This window comes from Eimeria tenella, genomic scaffold (assembly GCF_000499545.2).
Source record: "Eimeria tenella Houghton genomic scaffold, Eth_scaff16, whole genome shotgun sequence".
NCBI classification, from domain to species: domain Eukaryota; phylum Apicomplexa; class Conoidasida; order Eucoccidiorida; family Eimeriidae; genus Eimeria; species Eimeria tenella.
This window is the reverse complement of record NW_013541531.1, coordinates 341561-366905: the sequence shown is the minus strand read 5'-3', so window position 1 is coordinate 366905 and position 25345 is coordinate 341561. Positions and strand designations below refer to the sequence as shown.

Sequence of the window (25345 nt, the reverse complement as noted above, 5' to 3'; positions counted from 1 at the left end):
CACGAACCTCATTTAGTTGTGTTGACTAACCGTTTTCACGTCCCAGAAGTACTTAAGCTGCGACTGCCACTGAAAGCAGTCAACGGAGGTAGCGTGTTCGTCCAGGAGCCTCTGAATTATATCCCGGCCATGCGTGTCAATAGTTATGATGCACATAATCTTCTGTCTAAGTTCTGGAGTGAGCGGACCTTGGACAAGCCTAATTGCTGACGTCAGCTCTTCCACGTGCTTTTTCATGCACTGTTGCATAGCCGTAGGATTCTACATCAATCAGTGAATCACAGGCACAAAATTTGGGGGAGTCTGCGTATTAGTCACCCTCTAGCACCTCGGAGATGAGAGCCTTTGAGTCGTCACTGCTGGCTCACCTGCATTTGTGCAAACGCGTTTTCAACATTCATGACCCAAGAAGCCATGTTCACTAATAGTGTTGCCTGAGCAGCTGGATCAGCTTTTATCCAATCGTTCTTTGTTGCTGCTGCCGAGCGACCGGCAAATGACTTTTTCAGGTAATATCGGACCGTCTTGCGCATCATTGCTATGCAATCTTCGAGGTAAGACTCAACCTGTGAAGGCATAACTTAAGTAATATTTTTCTTTTGTCTCCAGTGAGTAGGTGCATTTAGACGCATGGCGCTCAGCAACTCTCGATATTAGAAACAAACAGTTTGGGCTAACCTTGCCTACGAACGTCATTTCCTCAGGAAGAGCTAGCTGCTCGATGCCCACACAGGAAGTAATTCCTGTTGCCACTGGCCGGCTTTTATCTTTATCTGTTGGCTGGGGATCCCTACAGTCGAATTGCTGTATGGCTTGGAAAATTTTTGGCATGTGCACCATGACAGCGGGAGGGTCATTACCGTGAGAGAGGATGTCCAAAAGGTCAACTGATGATACAAAAAAGAAACGAGGAAACGTTTTCCTCTTCGAATCCATGAATTCGTTGAGAGCCTTTTCACACATAGAGAGCTGTTTCTGTAGCTCGTCAAGCTGGGTCGAAATCTCAGGCATGACGCAAAAGTCTTTGATTTTCGAGTAGGTTTCTCCTTGCCGTAAAAGTTCCTTCATCTTGGCGTCTATAGCCACAAAGCGCTCTGCTTCCGCTGGAAGCTCTCGCTTGACTTCTTCCGAGCAAAGGAAGAGATTTTCCAGGAAAGTCCAGGATCTCTCTACTTCTCGCAGGATTTGAGTTATTTCTCCTATTGTTGCCAAGGATTTCTGCCATTTCGTTATCTCGATTTCAAACGTTGCGAAAAACCTGGATTCCGCATACGCATACCTTGAGATCAGTCTAAACCATGTGTCCGAGTTCAACGGCCTTTCCCAATATATCAATGCAAACGCAGCGCGCAGAGCACGTGAAATCTTCAGGTTATTGCTTATTGCAACTAACTGTTTGCTACACAATTAACTTCTTCGAGTTCACTACGGCACCAAACACCCTTCGTCCTGGCGGTAGGAGATGCAAGCTAAAGGGAGTACAAGATGTTCACTACCATTACCATTGGGGAATGGTCGTCAGCATTAAGTTTGAGCCCTTACTTGGAAGACATCATATTCTGAACAATCATTTGCTGCTCTTCTAGCAGCTCGCTGCACTCCTCTGATAGGGACAGCACGTTGACATCAGGCTGCCTCGCAGGTGTCAGCACGAACACAGCTGAATCCCATGTTTTTGTAAGGAGAATCAAGTTTTTTTCGATTGCTTCCTCTTGCTTCGCCTGAAAAATGACGCAGTATGCATTGAGGGATGGATGCCTGATACCTGTTTTACACAACGCCTGAGCTCAGTTCATCGTATACATTAAACGCACAGGACAAATGTGATCCAAGTGCATAGGATCACTGCTACGATGGTGGTTGGGGCGCCGTTCACAGAAAAGCTGTCAACAAAAGCCTTGCGCATGCCTTATCAGTGATTTCTTCGACAGTTGCTTGCAGCGCCAAGAGATCCAAGCTTTCGATTTCACTCAGCTTAGTCTCTGTGGAGATCTCAAGAGAAGCGTGTGCTAGACTAATGAGCTCATTCCAATGACGTTTGCGCATGTAAGGTTCACGGAGCTCCGCTATTAGTGGAGCAAGCTGTATCCAGGTCCTAAGCGTCGCAGCCAATCCCTGGTACGCATCGCTTTTCTTGTCCATCTACAGAAACACCCAAGCTCCCTAGAATAAGTTCGAACCGTTGCAAAGTCGTTTCGTGGTACATTTGGGCTGTGCGACGTGCATACTCGCTTGACAAGGTGGAGCCTAAGCTCTTTGCCTAGCATCAAGCCGTAATGGTTAGCAGATCTGACCTTGACGTCTCTTTGCAGACTCTTTTGCATTGCCTTGAGAGCAATTTCAATTTCGACACCATCGACGTTCTCCCAGAGGAGTTCTCTATACCCCTCAACTTGAAGTAGCATCGATTCCGCAACGTTCCAGAATTTGGCCACGTTGCGCAGTTCCTCTTCGACTGCTGAGAGAGTCTGCCGCGTTCCCTTAAGTAGCTCAGGAAAATCAAACGATGACGCAGGCACTTCTAGAGCCTGAAACGCTTCCACATGGCAGGCTTTCACGCCTCTAGTGGAAGAACCTAAAACCTCTGCAGAGAGTACGCCCTATGGGGACTGGTCTTAGCTTCGCTGCGCTGCTCGTACGTGTTCCGATATTGCCTCATGTCATTGCAAACAGCACCAACACATGGATGTTTTCGTATGTATTCACTATGTACGTAGACACACCTCCAGCGTTCGAACTAATTCGTTGGTTTGCTCCGATATGTCCGTAATCCTTGTTCTGGCATCTGCTGGGGAGGTTGCGAAGGAATAGAAACACTCCCCCGTTAGAGTCTGACGAAGGGCGCACACAGAGGAGTCCAGCTCTTCTATGGCTTTTTTAGTCTTTGCCGCTTCTTCTTCGAACACGTTCGTCATTTCCCTCTCGCGTTTCTCTGCAGCAGCCCTGTGCACAAAAAAGACAACCTCAACTGGAGCAAGTCAAACTCGATAACAGCGTATGATTTGTACAGTTGCAAATGCCTCATTAAAAAGATAAAGAGAAAAATACAATCTACAGGTAAATTTTCGACGGACTCGAGAGCAGCTCTCTTTTCGCATATCTTTTTAAGTGCTCTATTGCTTGAATCAACGTTCGCGCCCAATTCCTGCAGCTTCTGCAGGGCCACCCTTAAGACTTCGAAATCCAGTTCATGTTCAGCTTTCAACAATCCCACGTTTTTGATGTGCTGCCGGACATCTAGAAGGCTGCGACGATCATCCGCTTTAACGGTTGCCTAAATGGTCTCACTCGCACACCTTGAATATTGGATTATGTGTACTGCCGTTGACTGCAGCAGGCAACCCTTGAAAAACACAGTGAAGAAACAATTTGGCAAAAACCTCTGATGGGGATACGTCTGGCTTGAGTTTGACCAAAGCCACTTCACTTAGCATACCTGAAGTCCCAATTCCGTCCGAAGACAAAACTTTTCCAGTGCGTTCATTGTGTTTGCAATAAACGTGGTAACTGTAGGCCCAGCGAATTCATTTGCTCTTGGCCGAGGCTTCTCGACAAATGTGGCAACATAAGGCGATCCCCGTATTTCTTGTGGTGGATTCCCGTCTTGTGCATCGAGTAGAACGCCTACTGACACTCTTCCAGGTGCAGGCGCAGTGTAGGTGACCAAGTATGTTCCATTTTCAAAATCTTTAATGGTTACGGGTAGCAGAACTGGATCTTCCGTTGGCTTTTCTTCAACGTCTTCTTGATCAGAATCCTCTGGCGGCGGCTGTTGTTGCTGGAAACGAGCGCATTCAAGCATTATGCCCTTAAGAATTTGAAGTCAGTGGCACAGCTTGTCGACTACTGTTTCTGTTCATGATGGCAATCGTTTCTGGCAAGCAGAATTGGGGAGGCATTCAGGCTTACCTCAGGGAGTACAAATGCCCTTACAACAAAGTTATCACCTCCGGTGGTCCTTTTCCCATTTTGCGCATTCCTCGCTTCAATAAAGAATGACGTAGGCACACCAGGAGCTCCATCAGAAAGCAACCCGGGCCCCACGGCGAGGCAGTATGATGCGCACGAATTTGCGAAAAACTGAAATGAACAGAGAGAAGAAGTCAAATCTTTGGCTCCAATCTTGACGCGAATTTCGCACGTTCGTGGGCCTGTAGAACAACAAATCAAGAGCCACACACGAGATCCATATGCTGTACATGAAATCCTCCCGAATGAGTTAAGTGTGCTCTGTGGTCGACGTTAACTGAGGACTATGCTCTGCCAATCCCTGTGATACAGAGGGAAACTAGACAGTCTGCAGCTTGCCTAGAAATGCAGGGTTGATTACTGTGCGGACTTTTGTCGGAGGTTTGCTTTTTCAGGCTTAAGTGAGGGAGCTGGCTGAAGTGGTGTTTTGACTCACCCAGGGCGGCCTTAACATTAGGAGTCACAGCGCGAATTTCCGTTGTCGATATAAATGTGCCCGGGACGTCCACGAAGAATTCGCCAGCAGAAAAGCGGACGCAGATTGAACCAGCTGTAAATCCAGCACCCCTAACACTAATTGGTGTACCTCCCGTCATTGGACCATGAGGTGGTGAAACGTCAAGGATAGCGTATGGAGGACCCACGACGGAGGAGACGCAGCATGTCCAAAGATCGCCAAGCCATTTGCCACTCCTGAACGAAATTCGATCAAGATGTCATTTAATGATCTGTCTTATGGATTAGCACCAACCAAGAAATGCATCGTACGGAAGAAGCCCCTGTGTGTGCAAAGAATCTCACCAGCCACCAAACACAACCAAAGTTGAGTCTTCAGCAAAGTATGCCATGGTCGCGCCTTCGCGTGGCAGAGGAAGATCCGCAGCTGCTGTTGCTTGAGGCGATGCATTTGCCGCTGTGCCTTGTGGCCTACGCTTCGCTACGCATGCCTTTTCCGCAGACTCGCGCTGTTCTGCAGCCGCTGTCGCTGCAGATACGGTTTGGACTACGTCCCAGTGGCACTCTTCACCGAGTGTTAAAACCTCTATATCTGAGCAGAGTCGTGTTTGAAACCTTTTGGGATTTTCTAACACTTCGCTGGAAGCTCCTCCATAAATGAAAAATTTTGTTCTCGGTCTAGCATTAACAAGCAGCCCACACATATTCCAACGCGCGCCGCCGCCAGGCCAGGGAGCATCAACTTCACACCTGCACTAGGCAAACAGTCCCGCTGCAACTTAATTTACCCAGTGCCCTAAGCCGCTCAGAATGAAGAGCACTAGTGTTGTAGTGTTAGGGTGTTGACAAACCAGTCGCGGTTTTCCAAATCATAGGCGAATAGGTCGTTGTAATTCCCCTCACTGCTCCACCCTAGGCGCACATGCAGCTCATGGAGCCCACAAACACTCTTCATAGCCTTTCTTAGAGTTGAATCATCAGACAGCCGCTTACTTGTCCAGTGTACTTTGCATTTAGGGAGCCTCACCACCAAAGACAAACATTGTGTTCCCTTTCACGACAGCAGAGTGTCCCTGCCTGCAACGCAGCAAAGAATGCTATGCCGCCGCACGATATACCGGGAAAAACAATCAAAGAAGAACTAATCTACGTCACGGCAATACCTGGTAGCCCGGATCATTCGAGGAGCCTACCGAGCAGCCGGCACAGTGCCTGTGAACGTGTGCTTTTGCCAAACCCAGCTCCCGCAATCCAGTGACCAAACATCTGCTAATGCAGTTCGTTCATATTGGACACCTCCGCATCCGCCAAATACAATTATTTGAAGCTCTTTAGTTGACATGCATTCGCTTTCGGGGAATTCCATCTCCTGTTCAGGCGGGGAGGGTGCCCACAGACACGCGGAATGGCCGCATCGTCCAACTGGTGTCCCCGGAACTGCATGGTAGCAATCTTCAAACAGCATTTCGCTCTCAGGTCGCAGTGAAGCTAGACAGTCAGCGGTCACCTAAAGGTTTTTCCGATGCTTCAGACCCGCTGAAGGCTACTGATACCATGCTATCAAGCAGCTTCGTTGTTTCAGAACATGCAGGGATGCTTCTACCATTGCCCGTTGCTTTGCGGTTACCAGAGGGTTTCTTGTCAACCTGCTCGAGACTTAGAAGCTCTTGCAATGCCACGTGGAATCCTGGCCCTTCAACCTGAAATGGAGCAGCAAGGCACCACTTGTTCGCGTTTGACTTGGCAGCTGAGGCGATCTCCTCAGGAGCCCTCACATATATGCTTACGCTCAAGCAAACAGAACAGACAGCCCTTGCCACCATGGATAAGCGCTTAAAAATCAAATTAGCCCTCCGTCGACAACTTAGGCTGAATCGATGTGTGTGCTGTGTTTACCTTGTCCAGCGTGTTAGCAATAGCCGCAACAGCCGCTTCGCTGGAGACGCACCAGCACAGCACAAAAAAGGAAGACATGGCAACCAGCACTAGGTTGATACCTGGTTGCCTTTCGAATTTTTTGCAGAGCTTACGCGGCTTGATCAGTCTCCCAGCCCCTGAGAGACGCACATAGAACAAGGGAAAGTAAGCCTATTAGACGCCCCTGCGACGCAGCTAAAAAGTGACTCTTCAGTGTTCCCACATTGCAGGCTTATTAGAAACTGCAGGTTTCGAAGATGCGACCGTTCTTCGGTAAGAATGCAGAATTAAGCGGGAATATGTGAGCTAATGAGTTAGAGAAAAGGGCCACAAATCAGCGGGTACCTTTTCTTCGTGGCTCACATCTGGCTTGTTGCTTCGTTGCCTCCCTGAGAGGGAGTATTGCAAAACAGAGATGTGCAGCCGCGTCATAATGCTAGCCACCCGGCCACGCAGTTCCGAGCAAAGTCACACAAAACACTTCTGATGCGACTATGGGTAGGTGCTAATTGCCACAGCAGCAAGCAACATGGCAAGGGTAAGCTTGCCTCTGCTGTGTCCGTAACATCTCCATCAGCCGCAGAGAATGTAACTGCTGAGAAGCTCCCATTCTCTGCAAAGAAGAGCAGATCTGCGTGCAGTATTGCTAGTAGCAGTTCTTATTCGTCATTACTGCGCGCCATTCTGGCAGCCGGCACCGGTAACAGGTTGCCTTACACCGGCAGCACGTTCCCTTACATTGATGACTCTGGTGCCACACTTAGGCATCATTTAACAGTCAGCTCACCAACATGTAAAATCCAAGCTTCACTGGAACAGACAAATGGTCTGTAGCTGAGACAGCCACCCAAAATGAAAAGTCGCGACCCGCCAATATAAGTAGCAGTGTGGAAGCAGCGGCCTCGGGGCTGCAGGTTCCCAGTTGGCTGAATTCTGCACCATGAGGGCCTCGCTGAAAGAGTGCAAAATGTAGACTAAAAGAAGCATTCTTCAGATGCGAAGCTTTTTTATGTCCTAACGCAAGCAGCTGCTGCTGTCTGAGCCTGCTTTTTTGACGCATGTTGTGCGGGGAATTGCAGTAGCACTAGACCGTTAGTACTTCGGGATTAAAGAGTTCTATTAAGAAGCTGACGTGGGTTCGGCGCTTCTGACACAAGAGTCAAAACGTAGGCGTCATCTTTAGGGGTCGTAGTCGGACTCTCGGACTCTGCAGGCCCAATTCCCCCGTAAACAACAAAACAACCGCTGCACGCCGTAAGTGAATGGCCCCAGCGAGGAGTCGGAGCCCCTTCTGCTGTCAAGCGGTGCCATGCGCACCCACGCGGCTGCACGCAGCGGTCGACAGATCTATCTGCGGTGAATGTTACGATGCTTCGAACGCCCGCCGCTCTCACTCAGCTGTTCTGAAGCTTCGGCATTGTGAGTTTGCAGCGGCGAATTTGGCGCATTCTTGGCTCTCTTTAATTACGCTTTTCCCGCAAAGATGATGGATACTGGGGCGTTTTATTCTAAAGCTACTCTGCAGAGACTGGCCATTGAATTCATACAGCGGGGTGCTTTGCTCAGTAGAATAAGTGCAGCACACTGAGCTGGCTAGCAGGTATGTGAAAAAATCATGCTGCTTTTACTGAGCTGTCTGCCGCGAGGCGTTTCGCTACAGAATCAAAACGTGTCCCACCATTTTCGCTACGGGAGATTTAGGCGCGGCAGGTCTAGAAGGTTCTCTTTTCAGCCCAACAATGGCGAAATACACTGATTATCCCGTATAAAAGGCTAGCCGAGCATTATCAAAGGCGTTAAGACACTGATCAGGCAGCCATGACAGCTAGCCCTCCCCTAGGAGTGACCTTGGCGTCACGCAAAATATCTTCTTCACGTTTTTCCTCGGTAGCAAGCGGAAACAAAGACATAGCAGCTGAGATGGCCTCACATTAGTAAATCATAAGACTGCTGCTCATCTCGGTGCTGTAACATATCAAGTGTCAGCACATTCAGCTCGTGTCAGTCCCACACCGCCGTCAGCCCCAGACTGGGATCCACTCATTCGGTTCAGGCAATAATAAGCCAAAAAGAGCCAAGATGCATTGAGAATGAACATTGAAAGCAGCAAATAGCACTTTCTGACACACAGGTATGCCGTCCAGTGGTTGCCAGGACTAAACAACTTCGTACAGAAGCGCACCGTTAGTCCTGTGCCTCCGACACGTTATACTTGGTAATTGCTCTGGTCTCCCACGAATTTCACCCAAAAGATACAAACAGGCTACGCAAAAGTGGGGAAAATCCCAGATCCAGCGTATCACGTTTCTTATTTTCCGTAGACTGTCCTTGTCATGGAGTAGCTGCTGTGGTGATCCCAACGTAACCTCGACAAAGACCCCAGCAGCACATATGTAGATGTTTCGATACCTTCAGCAATAAAAAAAGTCCTTATGGCTTTAGCGCTCATGTCACAGCCTGGCAAACATATCGCAGTTGGGTATGGCGGGAAAGGTCAAGGGTCCTGGTGACCTGTTGCAGGCGTGGAATACAGTGAATCTCCACAACAGAGAAAGTATCGCCCGAATTGAAAGTGTGCTCAACACTTTACCATGACAGGAAGAGCCCGAATCTGCCTTCTGGTCCTACGAAAGGTTAAGGTCCTCACGGATCCTCCCCGAGAAGTAAATGAGAAAAAGGAACAGAAGCCACAAGCATAGCATTAAAAGGCAGTTAAAATTGCTCAAAGTAGGTTAATACCGAGAATGAGAGCTAATCACACGATATCTCATCAAAATACGCGCAAGAAGCAGTGCCGTCCCCTGTGCGCAAACTAGTGCCATGAGCGCAACGGTGGAACCTACGTCATGGTTAAAGAGCGAATCACAAGGACCCGAAAAGAAAAATGAATAGAAACAAGGCTTACAAGAAACGTATGCTCTCTAAAAGGATTGTATCTTGAGGAGCCCTGTCCCGTATACTAGGGCAGTATGGACGAGAGGTTTGACACATGCTGTAAAGAGAGGCAACAGGAGATCAATTAATTACATGGGCACTTTTTTAAAGAATATCTGCACTTCCGAACGTGCAGTATGCTGTGCGCTGTGTGCGTTGGAGGAAAAGTTTAGAAGTCAGCGGAGCTCGCTCCTCCCAGCAGACGTCATTGAGCACCCTCCACCTACTTTCTTTGCACTTTCGGGGTCTAGTTCGTATGCGCTTTCAAATGTGAAGATTTTTCTGATGCGCCGCCTGCTTACATAACGCATTTCGACCTCCTTCAGGGATCATCGCGTGACACACTATTTGTCATCATTGTCCTTTTCTTTTCATTTTGATCTAGCCCTCGCTATACTCAAACGAATAAATGGCATGCGTTTCTTGGTATGATACCATTTAGGTAGGTTCGAGACATATTCTGTGAGTTTTACTCCGGTGGTCCTGTTGAACACGAAACCAGCAGCAGGCCGGCTCTCATCCTCTAGATTACCTCGATGAGGACGCGATAATAATATTCAATGCTGGAAAAGGCATTTTCATTGCTCCGTGCAGCATAATATTTTAAGAACCGTATTCATAATCACATAAACTGTGTTCATGTATGAGGGCGAACTGCGGAACGCCGTAATTTGGGCTGTGCTGCTGGTTGTTACAGCATAACAGCTGAGCTCAAATCATGCTAAAGAGAGAATATTCAGTAATTTTATATGGCATTAGAGGGGTTCTACGAGCAAGAGTTGCTGCACTGGAGCTACAGTCATTGTTCAGTATGTACCAGGGGCGCGTTGCGTCCAACGCCGTGAGATCGGGCGGGCCTACTGCAGTCAGCCACAGCATCCTTTGTCAAACCATTTGAAGTTGTATAAAATTACGCTTGTATCACATTTTCCACAAGGTTACGCAAAAGAAGAGCAAGGACTCGGGTTGCTCTGGCGGGCATACTGCATGCGAATTCCTCATGATCATGAGTAGACCAACTTAACAAAGGGAGTAGCAAGCTTCATTGAATGCATTCGTTTGAGAAAAAGGAGTCTGTGTAATGTAAAACTCAGAGAGGCTACCCATTCGTCCAGTGAAACTGCGTCCCTTTGCGTGGATGGCTTCTGTTCTGTGGTTACCTAGCAGTGCGCTTTTTGTTCTCACCCGCAGCTAAGTTCTCTTTCCTGAGCCTCAGGAACAAAGGCTGTCCGCAAATTACACGCCTCAACAACGCCGTGGGGCATTGGGGGCTTAACCAGGTCGGCTTGCCTTCCGCGCACGCTCCCTTAGCCCCTTTCTCAGTTTTACTCAACGGCTCGCCGCGTACGCACACCTCATGAGGTTCTAGGAACATATGAAAAATGGGACGCGGGGACTTCCCCTACCTGCTGCAGCAGTGGCTTCGCTCTTGCATCGATTCCTACAGGTCGACCAGCCTCTATCATAGGAACCTGGGCTTCTTCTTCGTCGGCATTTTTGGTGGGGCTGTTTGGGGGAAGTACAAGAGACATGAAAGGGAGGCAAGGAATGCAGACTGTGCCACCGTCCATTTAATGTTTTACAAGGTTCCGAATCCACCCTCAGAGCAACGAATAGAGCCGGCAACGCGGGGGCAAAGTGACGCTCAGTCGTCCTTTCAAACAAGACGAAGATTTGAAAAGCTCTGGGAAGAAGCAGCACGGCTGCTACAGCGGCAGCCGGGATACACTTACACGCAGATGTTTCGCAAGTTGGCGTCTGATGAGGAAGTTGCGCAGGCAGGAGCGGCGGACTTGGTTGATGTAGACTTTGAGCGCCGTAGTGGTGGCCGAAAGGGTATTGGTGCGGGTCTTGAAGCATCTAGAGACGGTGGAAACGCCGATAAAGATAGGCACACACTCGATTATGTGGAGTTGCGGGTATGGGAAGACGAGTCGTTTCGTCAAAAGGCGCAAACAATGCAGCAACCCTACATCGAGAAAATGCTATTGCTCGGAGTAAGGATGTATGGCGGCCTGTATAGTCGCGTATTTGATGACGCGCTAGTCCGCCTTATTCAGTAGGCAGCGCCTAATCACACACTCCCCATATAGGTTAAGATGGACGGATTTGTAGTGGGGCGTGGTATGGACATCCTCAAAATGTTTGCCGACAGGAAAAGGAAGCTACATTTTCTTCTCGTGTTCCGTACGGTGCATTTCTCGTCCTTTTCTCTGTTTCGACATGCGTGAACTTGCAAGTTCCTCTCGAAGCACTAAGCACGTTGGCCCGACTCTTAAGACATTCGAGGTAGCACGATTCCACAACGGTATGAATCTGTACCATTGAGATCTCACTTGGAGCTAGCAACAAGATTCGACTTTGAGCCTCGCTTTGCTAGGGAGGATGGGTTGTTCCCAGGGCGGCCTTAGTTGGCTGAGTGTTGCTGGGCTGCCGGCGGCGCTTAAATGTCGGAATATATGGTTTTAACTTGCTTCTGGCGTGTTGCTTCACGCGGAGAGCTGGACACGCCTCAAGCCTGAGCTCTCGGGAAGTACCGGGCCTGCGGAAGCTCACCGTGTGTATTTTCTTTAGGCTACTTTGTGCCTGCTTGAGCACGTGAACTTCATTTAAATTATTATGTGTCTTGCTGAGTAGAACATGTAGGCACTAGTAAACGCCGTTGTACTCCCGCCAGCCCCCACCGCCAACATGGATGGGCACATAGACAATGTGGTCTATGGTCTCCATAGCTTGTCCTTGGTCCTAGACCTAGGACTTTTCATAAAAAAAAGCCACACATTGAATCGCATTTCAGTGGCTTTGGGGGCAAAATGAAGGTCAATGGCTTGAGGGGCTGTACAGTGGCTGGCTCCAGCAGAGAGCGCTACCGGAGATCTTGGAGGGATGTCACCAGTCCCCTGGGCTCGAATTCCATGGAACTACCTTAGTGTGTCGGACTATCTTAATTTTTCTTTTATTTTTAATTCATGATTGAGGATTCTGAGTTTTTAAGTGTAATGTGACTAGCTTTTCCGCCAGCTCGACAACCTAGCTTCTTGAGGTGGTCCTTGTCCTCGTTTGCGTGGCTCGCTGACCGGTGCCTTCCACCAAAGACAAGCAGTCTACAACCAAGGCAGAAATATTCACTGCAAATATTCAAGAGGCCAGGGGGCTAGAAGTCCCCGTGGCGATGGAGCAAGGGGTCCTGAGTCGCAGTCTCTACAGATGGGATAGAGACTTCGTTCTGCGTTACGGCTTTCCCTGCTGAAACTCTCCATTCTAAACAGCCCTAACGTATAGAGAAAATGGGTGTGCACAGAAGGACGTTTGCCCTACAGACCTCACGGCTGTTTCCCATCCTCCTCTTCGTCGCCGTAGCACCCATGGCGCTCCATGCGGACAGAACGTTACGCAAGCTGCATAGAGCTGAACTCAAGCATGCGCTTGCTCCGGATGTATATGAAACCACCAATGGAATCCAAGAGGCCACTGCTAGCCAGGCACTCGCCAGCGGACTCGGATTCGTGGAAATCTTTAAGAAACTATTTGGAGGGAAGCAGGAGGAGCAGGAAGAAGCACCGACCACTTCAGAGCAGCATAGGAGTGCTTGGCAAGAAGAAGAAAGACACGCCGAATTTGCTTTCTGCTCAGACGTTGGATTCAGAGGGCTTCACCCAGAAGAAGGAGGCGAGGAAGCGTGAGCCCATGTTGAGCAGAAGCCTACGTGCTCCAGATGCAGCACTGCTTGATAGTTTAGTACTAATTCGCGGGAATTTAGGAAAAAGTACATCCCAAAAGAGCTTGACACCTCGTATTTTACTGCTGCTAACTGCTATCCCAGGGCATGCTGGAGTCGATGTGGTCGTGTTTGTGAAGGGGCGATGTTTCTTGCTGAGGACGGTAAGCTTTCAGCAACATCTGCGACGCAAACCATCATCCTTTTAATTAAATTTTCTTCGAACTTTTTAGACAGGCGGAGCTTCCTTATTCTCCTGTTTCTAACCTTTGCGGAGGTTCGCTCTTGATATCACTCTTGAGTTGCGGTCATTTGTTAACTTTAGTGAGTTTTATTTTGGTGCAGCACTGCCGGAGTGGCGACTAGTTCCCGTCGCAACAAGAACAAAGCCGTGCAAAACCCTTGCAAAAAAATCTGCAGTTCAGGTAAATACTCAAATTTGGTGGAGAATTATCTAAAAGGTTTTGTATCAACTTGGGAGCTCATTTCGCAGTCTTTCCGGCAACGCATCGAAAATGCTCAGCTACACTGGTGTTCGGCTCTTTTTAGTGCTTGCTTCACGCGCACCGGCCTTGCACGTTTTTCGGTGCTCGTTTTCAGGTCCTGTGCAAGGCGATAAAAAAGCCAACGCATTATGACATCAGCAGCGCGGTGAAGCAGGAAACTACATTCGATGCAGAAGCACAGCAGCAAGAACAAATACAGCAGCTGCAAAGGCAGCAAATGCTGTTTCAGCAGCAGCCTACTCTGACGCCTGCTTTGGCAGCCCCTGCCTCCGGTCGCCTTGCAGAAGAGGCATATGTAGTACCGGAGACCTTTGCAGCTGCAGCATACGGCCGGCAAAGGAGCGGAATGCCTCATTGGGCACTTTCCCTTATCTTTATTGGTGTAGCGTTGGTATGTGCCCTTGTCTTCTGCTGTTGCATGTGTTTTTGTCGACGCAAGTAGTTTTAGACTTCTTAACAAAGATAAAGCTGAAAAGTTTGAGCGAGCATGTGCTCCCTGTGTCGCTAAATTGAAAAGACCCAGCGGTCACGTTGGTGTTCGCTGAAACTACGCACTGTACTGCTTGTAGTGCGTTCTTGAATACTCAAGCGTGACTTGTGAAATCCTTTGATACACCGAAGGCATGCTTGCCCTTACCTTTCACAGGGTATAAAGGCTATTGCCGCTTTTTTATCTTTTTTGGACTCTCTCCTGAGAAGGCCTCGAGGCACTTCGCTGCCTGCCCTAACTGAAAGCGCGCTAGATTGCAGAAGACCTTTTCACTGTTCTTTGCTCCTAGAGAACAACCTTTATATTTTCCAAGGATGAGCATTCTTGCTTGAGTGGCCTGCTGAAAGCAACTGCACATTTTGGCTCACATTCCTGGGTTGTAGCAGAGCCCGCCACGTGTGGTGACCCACCTACCCTACATTCTAAAAGTAAAATAGCTATACTTCTGCACTGTTTAAAAGAGTTGCAACGGCTAACCAAGGGCTGTGTTTGTTTATTTTTCGTCGTGAAGAAAGAGGACCGCTGTGGGGCCGTCATGACCGCTGGCCCTTCGATGTCCTCGATGTCTTGAAGCTGCCTTCTATGTGGCACACTCAGAGAACCTCAACTACTAACCATGAAACTTTTTGTGCTCATTGGAAAAGCGCTTATGGAAGGAGTTGGGTCCATCTAAGCTGGTTGCCGCTTTGCAGTTCGTGTGCAGCGAGGTCGCCCTTCATGGTTAGTACGCAGATCTCTGCTAGACCAAAAAATGATCAGCCCAGAGCGCCAAGCCCACAGTGAATATTACAATTCGATGTAGATTGTGAGTTACAAGGGTGAATTTCAGATGAGGTTGTGACAGCATTGGTCACGTTTGAGTGACTCCGCCCGCCTCAACTCAAGAGGCTCTCACGTGGTTGGGTTAACTATTGCGTTTTCGCGGGACAATTCCACGTGGTCAAGCATCTCTATTTCGGATATTGAGATACATTTTTATTTATACTTAGCGCCATATTCCACATCCCTTGCTTCTTGTCTTTCTCCCACTGGAACCTCACGCCGTCGCCAGCGTAGCTCGCCAACTCGCCACCGGCCACTGAAGAGTCCAGAGGAAACGACCACACAAACCTTGTGATATTGCCTCTTTTCAGTAATTGAAGTCATTTTACGGTCTGTGGAGTCGTGTAGCACAGACAAGGCGGGCACGATGGCCTATCAGGAGGCCGCGCCTCATGGTTCAACGGAAAGCGAGGCCACTGGCAAGGAGACTCAGCCGTTGCTCCAAAGAAAAGGCAGAGTCTCCACTACATATAGACAGTGCTGCTGCTGCTCTCTTGGAACAACTGTCACAATCTGGGCTGTTTTCCTCCTGGCTATCTCAACCTACGTTCTCTTCGATCGCAATGTTTCAGGCGCCGCATTCACCGCAGGTGGGGTTGTGGGTATTATAACAGCAAGCCTATTGCTCTCTGCAATCGGGAAACGGAATGCCTTCCCTGCATTCGTGGCCGTTTACACCCAGATTTCGCTAAACATAATATGGGTAATGCAACTGGGTCTCACCATCTACTTGTACTGGAAAGTCCAGCAAAACGCTCCAGACAAGACAACCTACACAGTCGCTACAGCTGGATGGAGACAACATGATAGATCAAGACGGTTCCCAGGCGCCAGCTTCTTAATCATAGATTTGCCACTAAGCGTCGTTCTATGCGCTCGAATTGCATTGCTAGGGCTCCTTCTGGTCCTTTCTCACGCTAACCTCAGGGTTTTGTGGAGTTTCTACCGCGTACTGCAAGCTGGTGGGACGACATTTGAGTTTAAAACTGCGGAAGAAATAGAGGAACAGGCCCTTCAAGCCCAGCTTCCTGCTCTACCGTCAGCATCGCCAACGCCCCGGCACTGGGATCCTCTGGCGCAGGGAGCATCGCGTTCCTCAAGCTACATCAACCCTTGAAGCCCACAGAAGGTATGCCAACATCCTGATGGCGGCACACAAAGGGTACCGCTTAAAATGATTGTTTCGAAGACACAAGAACTGAAAACGGGAAGGCAAATGGATGAAGAAGTGCCTGGCTTCCAGCTCGACCTTCGTCCGTTCAACAACACCGCGTCAGAAGAGGACAGAGTCCCCAAATATTTGGTTTTACATTCAGGAAATATGTCTGCAGCTTCTCCTTTGCTGCTACTTTTAGTAGAGGGGAGCATCTTTGGCAGAATCATCTACGTAGCCGTTCTGGGCCTTAAAAATAGCGTAGCCTGGCAGTGTATCAGGTGCACTTGCATCTCATTGGATACAGTCTTGCTGGGCGAAGCATGCATTTGGCTCGATATGCTGAAACTACGGATACCACCCAACGTGAAACACTTAAAATCGCTAACCACCATACAGTGTCTTGTGACGATTTTTCCCCATAAGGAAAACATTTGTGTCCATTCGCTAAATCACTGAATGGCTTCAGGCTCCCAAGACAAAATGCATCCACGCTTTTAGTGGCGCAGTTTTGCAATGACTGCGAGCTTGTCAGTCAAGCTTGTCAGTGCCGGAGGCAAAAACAGAGCTCTGACAGTTTCCAACGAAGATCCTCCATACAAAAGTGTACGGGCTTTAGAGCCACCCTGGATTCACCGCACCCACAGTATATGGTCTTCAAACTGCTTGTAGATTTAGCTCTTGTCAACAAGCCTCTACAGGGGGCCATGTCGGCCACCGGAATGTCCCCTGTATCAGAGCATCTCGCGAGAGCTGCAAAGCAAAGCTTCGCTGCAAAAGCACAACTCAAAGGACACTCAAAATCGCTGAAATATGCGGCATCTGCGTTTTTGATTCGTAAACTTAAGTTATGTCCTCCAATTCATTTGGTGTCCGTCGCCACCTTAGCTGTCTTGCAAGTGCATCATTTCCACAGAACGCATCTTCAAAAGAAAAATGCAACGAAATGAGTCGCTTACTGCCCTCAACGCGTAGGTAGTCAGCTCGATTAGTTCGGAAGAATCCCGCTTCGATTCCGCAGCCTCAAAAACCGTCCTAAACGAGACGATAAACAGCAAACACCGAATTCCTCGCCCCTCAAGCTTCAAGAATCAGAAATTCAACTGGGCAAGCTTTTATGGCACAATATTCCAGCTTCACATACACCCAAAGACGATGCGCCAGTTGCCCTGCAGGAAAACCCTTCTCATCTTCAAACGCTTCATCCAAGGAGACACAGAAACCCAGAGAGGTGAACTGCTGCTCGCGAAGTATAGCTGGAACTCTGAACTCGCCCACCTGAAAAACAGAATGACGGATGCACAAGTCGCGCCCACTGAAAAGAGGCATACTGACGCGAAGTGAGTGCACAATAAAATGAACGCACGTACACGCGTGAACGAATACTGCAGGCACTGAAAGCAGGGACAAGGTGAGCCGGTCTCGTGAACAACGCATGTTGCACAACCACGACAGCGTAAATGGATATGGCTTATCCCTGCTTTCATATCTCATAGCTGGGTCACGACGCGCATCGTGTTCATGGCTTGCCCCTTCTTGAATTAAGAGATTCGTCAAGAAGTCCCAAAGGGCATCCCATAATTTTATCTTCAACGTCTCCAGACCCTGTACATAGGCATGGCTCCCATCATCCGCAAAGGCTTATTAATGTTTAATCGCGACTTTGCGGTACCCACGCATCTCCGTGTGTGACTGTCAGGATGTAAGATATTACAGGTATATGTAAAACAGCTACTGCAGGAAGGTAGAAAACGACTTACTGATTTCTGAAGAGCACAGTGAAGAGACCATAGATGCAATAGCAAGAAATATATGCGACCGTTGAAATCCTCCCCCCTTATCTGGAAATCTGCAGCAAACAGTTCAACAGCGTCATTTCAATCGTCAGCGGCGAATGCGGAGCTAACGATTGACTCAATCACACGTGCGTGAGGGAAAGAGATTCAAACTGAAGTGTTGACTGGTAGGCCTACGCTTTGCAGTCGAGTTTGTGTCTTCATAGCATGGAATGATTGTGCGGAACAGCCGCCTACCATCCTCTTCAAGGCCCCTAGGAGAAAAAATGTAGCTGCAGACCCCACTCAGAGCCACAGAGATCGTGTTATTTTAGGAAGAGCTAGCTGCAAAACATACAACAGGTGGCAGACACGCGAGAAGAGCAGAATCTCGAGCGAAACACGATCTAACCTTCCCAACTGACGCAATCGCTGAAGTGAAGAGACATTTTGTTCTTTTCCTTCCCTTTGAGTTAGCATACATTCAGCCACTTCCTCTGCTGTCATCGTGCTCCGAGAAGATGAAACTATCTGAACACAAGTAATTAACGTTGTGAAGGGTCTGACAAAAAGGCGCTGTTACACCACGAAGCAGTGAAGATAGATAACGTGGCGTGGCATATCCCACCCGCTCATGAAGAACTTTTAGGCGCATTTCCTCCTCTGGGGACAAACAAAAATCGATGAAGCGATCTCTGGTCTGCAGCAGCGGAAGGAACACATGTTCTGCATGTCGATGTCAGAGGCATTTGAAGGCCACTACCTACATAATTACCATATCATCCTGAAGGTTACTAGCCGAACAATATTCCAGTTCTCGAAACGATCACCCAACAGTTCCACCCGCATCTCAGCTAGAAACGGACAGTCTGCCAGATGAACTGACGACCTCCAGCGGTGGGATCCACACTAATACCCGAGGCACTGCCGTCCAAAGAAGCATTGTTTGTCCTGGGTTCCCCGCTACTGCAGATGCTTTTGTTTCCCAAGAAACGATCGCCTCCAGCGCTGTGGAGCCCTTTGAGCCGCTGTAGTTCATTATTATTAAGCCAAGAAGATGGCGTAGTTTCCGAGCAAGTAACGCAGTTAATGCTTGCCGCAGCTGTGGTTGCCAAGGTCTGGGAGATGCTGTGAAGACCACGAATCGAACTCCCAACGCAATCGTGGCTGCTTCGCCCCAAGTGGCCCGAGGAGACCCGGCTCGCGGACCAGCAACCAAATTTATGTAAAACAGAGTTCCATGTCATCCTCATAGTGAATAAACTTGTTGTTCGACGCAGGCGTACCCTCAAGGGTAACTTGTCCACAAGTAGCTTTCCTTAACGTTTTGTAGCGTAGTCTGCTAGCCACTTCAGCCCTGACGGGATGAAGCATGACCACCCAAAGTGAAGATTAATAATTCCCAGGCGCCTGGAGCAGATGGAAAATTTCTTGGGGATAAGCAGTGCCCAATGGATAAGCACGCTCAAGTACCCCACTCCAACGATGTCAACCCATGCATTTCCCTCTAACTGAAATTTTGCCACGGCAAAAGTGTTACTAAGGTTACTAAGGTGTTGGAAATGGGAAAGTTTTGAATCTTGATCGTATTTCCTTTTTCTCTATTCGTGTGGGACATGTGACTGCGGAAGCATGCAGCACATTGGCAGCCCCTCGCGTGGGCAAGCGACGACCAGAATTGTTGAGCACGGAAAGTACCGCTGGATTTTTCTACTGTGGTATAAGAAAACAGTGTTGGAAGGGAAATCTGGCAGGCGAGCACTGGGCAGGCCTAAGAGGGAGCTACGTGCCAACATATCACCACAGTGGCGCAACCCAAAGGCATTAAAAAGAGAGGTCTGCTGATGAACACGGTGAAGCCCAGTAAGGAGGACATTCACAACAGACCGCATTAAACATTTCGTGCTCATTGGTCCTTTGTGAAAGTATCGTGGACATGGCGAACTACTGACGAGAAAGGGTTCTTCACCACATTCTAAAGCACGTGCTAAGGTCCTTTAGACGTTCAGCTGCATGGGACTGTAGGCACCTCCTTTGTTGCTTGACCATTGGGGGCAGATGCAGCCACCCATTGGGAGCTCCTCACTGCAGGCACCTCCTGCTCGGGATCCTGTAACGAAACTTCAAATCCTCTTGGGGAACTTGCTCAAACACTTTACGGCAAGCCTATCCCCACCAGGTTTCAAGGGTAGTCTCTTCTGACTGAGTTACGTGGAAAGCTGTCTGTATTATCCCCACACTAAATCTCTTTGTGTTGTGGCTTGCGTGTGCAACCAGGACGTGGTGGTACATTTGTCGGAAATGGCACCGCCACGGTCAGTCAGTGGCGCGGTGGATGTCAGCGAATCTTCGGAGATGTCTGCAACCTCCAATGTCGTTATTAGAACCGCAATGACCGAGGAACAGCTTAATGAGTTCATTTTGAGCTGCTCGAAGGGTGTCGGCACTCTCGTGCACACCATAGAAGAAGAAATAGAAAAACTCCCAGAAGTCATTCAGTCACAAGTAAGGGAAAGCAGACCTTGCGAGAGTCTAGGCCTTTAATTCATGTATACCTGTGGAGTGGCAGGTCTCTCCTGACCGTGAAAGCGTGCAGGAACGTTGCAGCGGCTTCTGCAAACATACCCTTCTGTTCTTCGCTGTCACAGGACGAAATTGAGAGCCAGATAAGGTACTTGGAGGAAGAAAATGAAGCTGCTGCAGCGGAATTAAAACAGCTCGTAGCAGCTGTACGCAGTGTGCGGGAAACACTGAGGACAGCGTACAGGGAAGCCGCGACGGACGGCACTCGCATCACAATAGACTAAACCCTATGCAAGAATCAAATATGCAGAACATGCATGAAAGTCGTTATAGTGGTTGTAAGCGTCTGCGGGGGTTAGACTGCTTGAAACACTATGTGCATAAATGCGTAACACCGTGAATGCAATCATCCGTGCCTTGGTGTACGCTGGCTTCCCAACGCTTGAGTTTTTATGTTCTATGCTGACAGGAAATTGGGCATATAGATTTTCAGACTGCATTACTTCTGGCTATTTGCACGTTGTGAGGTTCGGAACAGTCCGTGCTGCCGTATCTGGTTAGACTCTACATCGAAGCAGATGTATGCTGCTGTACTAAGCGCAGAATCTGGCTCAGTCTTTGAAACCAGAATAGAGCTTTCAAGAAACTGAAGTTCTACCACCCTTCAAGCCATCCTGGTGCCAACGGTCGCGACTGTTGCTGTATTCCTCTTCCATAGGTGGAGGAAGCACTGCACTTCCGTTCTTCCTTTTCTGCTTGGCTTTGTGCTGCTCCCGGGACGCCTTCTGTTCCTCTTTTACTACTGCAGCTTAGGCGAGGTCGGCAAGTCGCTTGAGGCTCCTCACTCTGAAGCACTTCTGTACGCTCCCCATCGTGGGCCGCAGACTGCCGAAAATTTTGCGGCTCCAGCACGAAGGAAATTCTGTCCCCGTGACGCCGCATTGTCCATCGCTTCCTCGATGCTGCCAGCCCCACTGTGACCGTTTGCTCATCTGTTTGGACTTGGCGGCTGCTCCTGCGTTCCGTGCTCGGCAATGAAGTCCCACGCACTCCATCGAAGGCCGGCTGAACTAAGTGTTCCTCAACGCAGTCCGGTTTATCAATTCGTGTATCCTCTCCTGTTTCTCGCACGTCCCTCGTGGTCATTTCAGTCGATGTAGCGCGCGGGGGTGGATGCCGCACTGGAGGTAGCTCAAAGGTGTGCCTTCCTAAGTAACCTTGAGTGAAATCACTGAGGAGCCGCTGCGCCGCAGCGCCCTCGTTGGAGTGGTGTCTTTGTTCCGCTAGCTGAAGAGGCAACAGCAAAGCAAGTGGAAGAAGCTTGTGGCCAGAACATTTATGGGGCCAAAACGAAGCATGCGGGCTTTCTACTCATCTACCTTCCTTGCTTCCTACCCCCGCTACTCACCATCAGCAGAAGTTGTACCCCCATGTTCATCTCATGCTTTACGGACAGCGGATCAATTTTGTAGCGAGTCATTACCCTGTCAAAGTCAGTAGCTCCCGGCACTAAATCTTTCATGCGAAAGAACGCGTCCCCAAGGGCTACTGCTGCTTCTTCTATAGTAAAAAGGCAACTGTGTGGCATCAAGTGAAAAGCCCCGAGTAAGGCAAGTTCATCAGGAGAAGGAGGTGGATGATTGAAATCAAAGAAAATGCCCAAATCGAGCTGTCGCTGCCGCGAAGCTGTGCCAAGGCGTCGCTGCAGTTGCCCCTGCTGTGATAAAGTTAGCCGCTTCTTCTTGCTGTTCTTACCAGGGTAGACAGGAATAAACCCGGGAGTGTCCACGACGTCGAAAAGCCGAGACATGTCGCCTTGCCGCGCCAGTGTGACCGGCTGCCTATGAACCTGCGGACCGCCGACAAGAAGCCAGCCCGTCTTGCTCTCTTACTCCGTAGCCTATCGCGTCTCGCAAATCGAAGTGCAATGTAATTGGCTTTAGCGTTCAAAGAAACAACGAAGCACTCGAGCGCCTTACATTGATGGACTGCGTCGTGCCTGGCCAACGGTAGCTACGCGCCACCTTTCTCCCCACTAGACTGTTTGCGATCTTGCTTTTCCCTACGTTGGGAAGCCCAACGATGAGAATGCGTAAGGGCTTCTTCTGCTGGAGAATAGTTCGTGTAGAGAGCGTTTTCCCACAGCGTCCTGCTTCATCTGCTGTATTTTTTAGGGACGCAGCCACTTGCGCCGCTTTGGCAGTCTCAGTGGATGAGTCTATCCCTGCTGCTGCTGCAGCCACGAAGGCCTGTTTACATAGTGAGCGGAATGCTTCCAGTTCTCTCTTGTACCGACAGTGCCGCCTCACTAGACTACGCAAAAGCCGCTGCAGCCGCACGACGGCCGCGGGCTGCCGCGCGTCAACAAATAAATAGGGCAGTCGTGGGGCCAACGGGCAAGCCTCGGATACCAAACGGAATAGTGCTGTGGCGCATAAAAATGCAAAGAAACGCCCAGCATCCAAGGCCAAAGTGATGGGAGTCTTTGTTAGCTAATGACATTCCGTGGTTTTGAGCCGCACGCTAATGAATATGAATCCGTGCTAGATGCATCAGTGCAATCGAAAAGCGTAGTAATTCGCAACAGTAGTCACACGCTTACCGGGATGCTTTAATTTTGTCCGAGCTCTTGTGAGCTCACTGTGAAGTTCCAAAGCCGCTGCTTCCCGACTTTCGCGTCTAAAGTGCCGCTGCCAGCGGCGTGTTGCGGTTGGGCTCGCCTGTGCAAAAGAAAAAGCAAGCAGCAAATTGAGCAATAGACGACTTCCGGCTGCCCGGAATCAATGTCCAACAGCGCACTAGCAAGAACTTGGACGCTGTTAATTTTGTAATTCCTTGCCGTAGTGCGCTCACTGCTTTTTTTCGCAACCGCACACGCTTGATGCCACTTCACTTTTCGCATTCTTTCTTGATGAACCACGACTCATCGCAAATCTTCATCACCATAAAGATTAAGGGTGGGCTTGAAAAGAGAGGGAAAATAGGAAACAAATATGCCCCACCTGGTCTGCGTGTGTTAGGACAACAACCTTGGGCTTTGGCAGGTGCAATACACGCAAGTTGCATCTGGAGAGTAAAGGCAGGCGAGCGTCTCGAACTTCAACTATGGCGTCGCACCGACTGGCGGCCTGCATTAGTGGGACAAGTGACGCCCTTGCAAAGGAGGGGAACCTGAGATGGGAAGACAAGTAGTGCCCAGAGAGAAAGAGAAGAAGATGTAGGGGCGCTTCTTCAATGCAGAAGGGAAAAAAGCTAACAGATATATGCAGGAGTAATAGGTAACACGAACGCACCACTGTGTTCTCCATCGTCGTACTGGCGCTTCATTGACAAGCGGGTCTTTGAGCTCCAGTGAACGGCGCAGAAATGCTTCCTCTCCCGCGTTCCACTTCTCCGCTGCTTCCGCTGCAGCTGCTTTTGCTGGAGGTAACAACCCGCGTTTTCTATTTCTTCGGCTAGCACAAAGGAAGCGAATATTTCTCCTCCGGATACGAAGGAGCCGCTCTGTCGAAAATTCAGCAGCAGTTGCCACGCGGATGAGTGGTGAGGGTCCTCGCTTGTGGAGCTCCTCTGCAGGCTGCGTTCGTGAGGAGGTAGAGGCAAAGCATAATACTCCATTTTTTGCTTCCATAGCAGGATCATGATGGTGTAAGCCTCCCCCGCGTGCCAGCAATTCACTGGGGGCCCTGTGGCAGTTCTCTAGAAAGCAGTCAAGGCGTGCTGGGGTCCACAGATCCTGGGTAGGGCCTGTGCGAATTGATGGGGCCTGCAAACTGTGAACAAGGAAGGCAAGGAATTGAGACTTCCCGAGTAGCCCCATGCTACGGACAAGCCCGTTTGCCAAGACCGGAAAAGGGGGCGAGGCCTTCGCCCACGTTATGTCAAGGAGGGCCCGTGCAGCGTGAAGATATTCCAGAGGACCAAAAATTACAAGCAGGCGATGCAGCAAATGAGACTGCGACGCCTAAAAGAAAGATCTTGCACTGCAGGGAGGGATCGTTATAACGCGAACCGTGGCAACAGGGCCTCATCATGAAATGTCCGTTCCTCTTTGGAAGGTACGGGAAAGTGAAACAGAAAAATTAATCAATTGTAATAAGTAAGGCAAGTCCAGTCTTAGACAGATTCCAGGATGTACTACTGGCCTGTTCTGTTGAGGTCCACTTTGTGTCTGAAGAACAGTACAGCAACCTAGGCTTTATTGAATTGAGGGGCTGCAGCTGAGATTTGAGCCTCTCATAACTGCAAGATTCTGTGTTTGCTCCCTTAATATGTTGCTGTCATTGATGTGTAGGAGACTTAGACTGCGGTGCGCAACCTCCTCATAGGCGAAGAAACTCCGCGTTCTGCCCACTGTAGGAGATGCGATGCGCCGCTAGTGCAAGACACCCTTCCGAGTGTACGATTCGCAATTTGTGTTTTGTTGTGCTTCGCTGCCTACAGAGTCGCCATGCAGTTTTCCCCATCGTGACTAAGTGGAGAAGCTGCACTGCGTGGGACGACTCACCTACCAATTGTGAGTGCGTCTGTTTTCACGGATGTGACTTACGTCAACCAAAAGCGGTGTAACCAATTATACTAGGAACACGTAACTGCGTGTATTCCAACAAATAAGTCGTGTACTGCAGGGAGCAGGCCCGCCATTACAGGTAGTCTGCCGAACCGTCCGTCCTCCCGAGCCCTTCAAAGCTACTAACATTTCCAGCCACAGCTCCGTTTACCAGAGCCTTTTTTTATTTACAAATCATAGGCACCGTAGATTTCTCCAGAGGGTGCCCAGTGAGGAGCGATGCTCGAGCCCCTGTCTGGCTGGTGAGGAAATTGCGAGAACTGGCATTTCGACTTCAATGACGGACATATTACACGTGAAAGCATTGAACAACATAACGGAATACTCGTACGTGTGCAACACTTCAAAGGGAGCTCTTCTTAATTGTGAAGAAGTGTGGGGACTCCTTCCGGACTGGATAGAAGGTACTCAGTAAAACTTTCGTTCAGATGCTCCCATTTTCATTCCATGCAAGCGTGCACACCAGTGTATTTGGCCTTAGAAGAAAATAAAGTAAGACAACAATAGAGGCA

General features: G+C 49.3%; 7 protein-coding genes across 7 annotated transcripts; 4 read left to right on the top strand and 3 right to left on the bottom strand.

Moving 5' to 3' along the window:
- Positions 1-12: 12 nt before the first annotated feature.
- Positions 13-3802, bottom strand: ETH_00009595 (Kl-5 beta dynein heavy chain, related; the record flags this gene model as incomplete). Its single annotated transcript, XM_013373620.1, has 9 exons — positions 13-261; positions 369-566; positions 679-1258; positions 1543-1721; positions 1909-2142; positions 2295-2528; positions 2724-2943; positions 3075-3274; positions 3437-3802. 9 exons carry the CDS (start codon positions 3800-3802, stop codon positions 13-15), a joined length of 2460 nt encoding a protein of 819 aa, XP_013229074.1.
- Positions 3803-3843: 41 nt separating this feature from the next.
- Positions 3844-5129, bottom strand: ETH_00009590 (Dynein heavy chain family dynein heavy chain, related; the record flags this gene model as incomplete). The annotated part of the gene is made up of 3 exons (XM_013373619.1): positions 3844-4151; positions 4340-4662; positions 4771-5129. 3 exons carry the CDS (start codon positions 5127-5129, stop codon positions 3844-3846), a joined length of 990 nt encoding a protein of 329 aa, XP_013229073.1.
- Positions 5130-10658: 5529 nt separating this feature from the next.
- Positions 10659-11339, top strand: ETH_00009585 (uncharacterized protein; the record flags this gene model as incomplete). The annotated part of the gene is made up of 1 exon (XM_013373618.1): positions 10659-11339. One exon carries the CDS (start codon positions 10659-10661, stop codon positions 11337-11339), a length of 681 nt encoding a protein of 226 aa, XP_013229072.1.
- A 1224-nt stretch (positions 11340-12563) lies between these two features.
- On the top strand, positions 12564-13942 carry ETH_00009580 (uncharacterized protein; the record flags this gene model as incomplete). The annotated part of the gene is made up of 4 exons (XM_013373617.1): positions 12564-12955; positions 13100-13158; positions 13340-13419; positions 13595-13942. 4 exons carry the CDS (start codon positions 12564-12566, stop codon positions 13940-13942), a joined length of 879 nt encoding a protein of 292 aa, XP_013229071.1.
- A 1237-nt stretch (positions 13943-15179) lies between these two features.
- Positions 15180-15929, top strand: ETH_00009575 (uncharacterized protein; the record flags this gene model as incomplete). Its single annotated transcript, XM_013373616.1, has 1 exon — positions 15180-15929. One exon carries the CDS (start codon positions 15180-15182, stop codon positions 15927-15929), a length of 750 nt encoding a protein of 249 aa, XP_013229070.1.
- A 4112-nt stretch (positions 15930-20041) lies between these two features.
- Positions 20042-20547, top strand: ETH_00009570 (uncharacterized protein; the record flags this gene model as incomplete). The annotated part of the gene is made up of 2 exons (XM_013373615.1): positions 20042-20245; positions 20389-20547. The coding sequence occupies 2 exons, from the start codon at positions 20042-20044 to the stop codon at positions 20545-20547; spliced, it is 363 nt and encodes a 120-aa protein (XP_013229069.1).
- Positions 20548-20917: 370 nt separating this feature from the next.
- Positions 20918-23905, bottom strand: ETH_00009565 (GTP-binding conserved hypothetical domain-containing protein, putative; the record flags this gene model as incomplete). The annotated part of the gene is made up of 6 exons (XM_013373614.1): positions 20918-21550; positions 21672-22112; positions 22243-22688; positions 22866-22983; positions 23266-23434; positions 23580-23905. 6 exons carry the CDS (start codon positions 23903-23905, stop codon positions 20918-20920), a joined length of 2133 nt encoding a protein of 710 aa, XP_013229068.1.
- Between the last annotated feature and the right edge of the window lie 1440 nt (positions 23906-25345).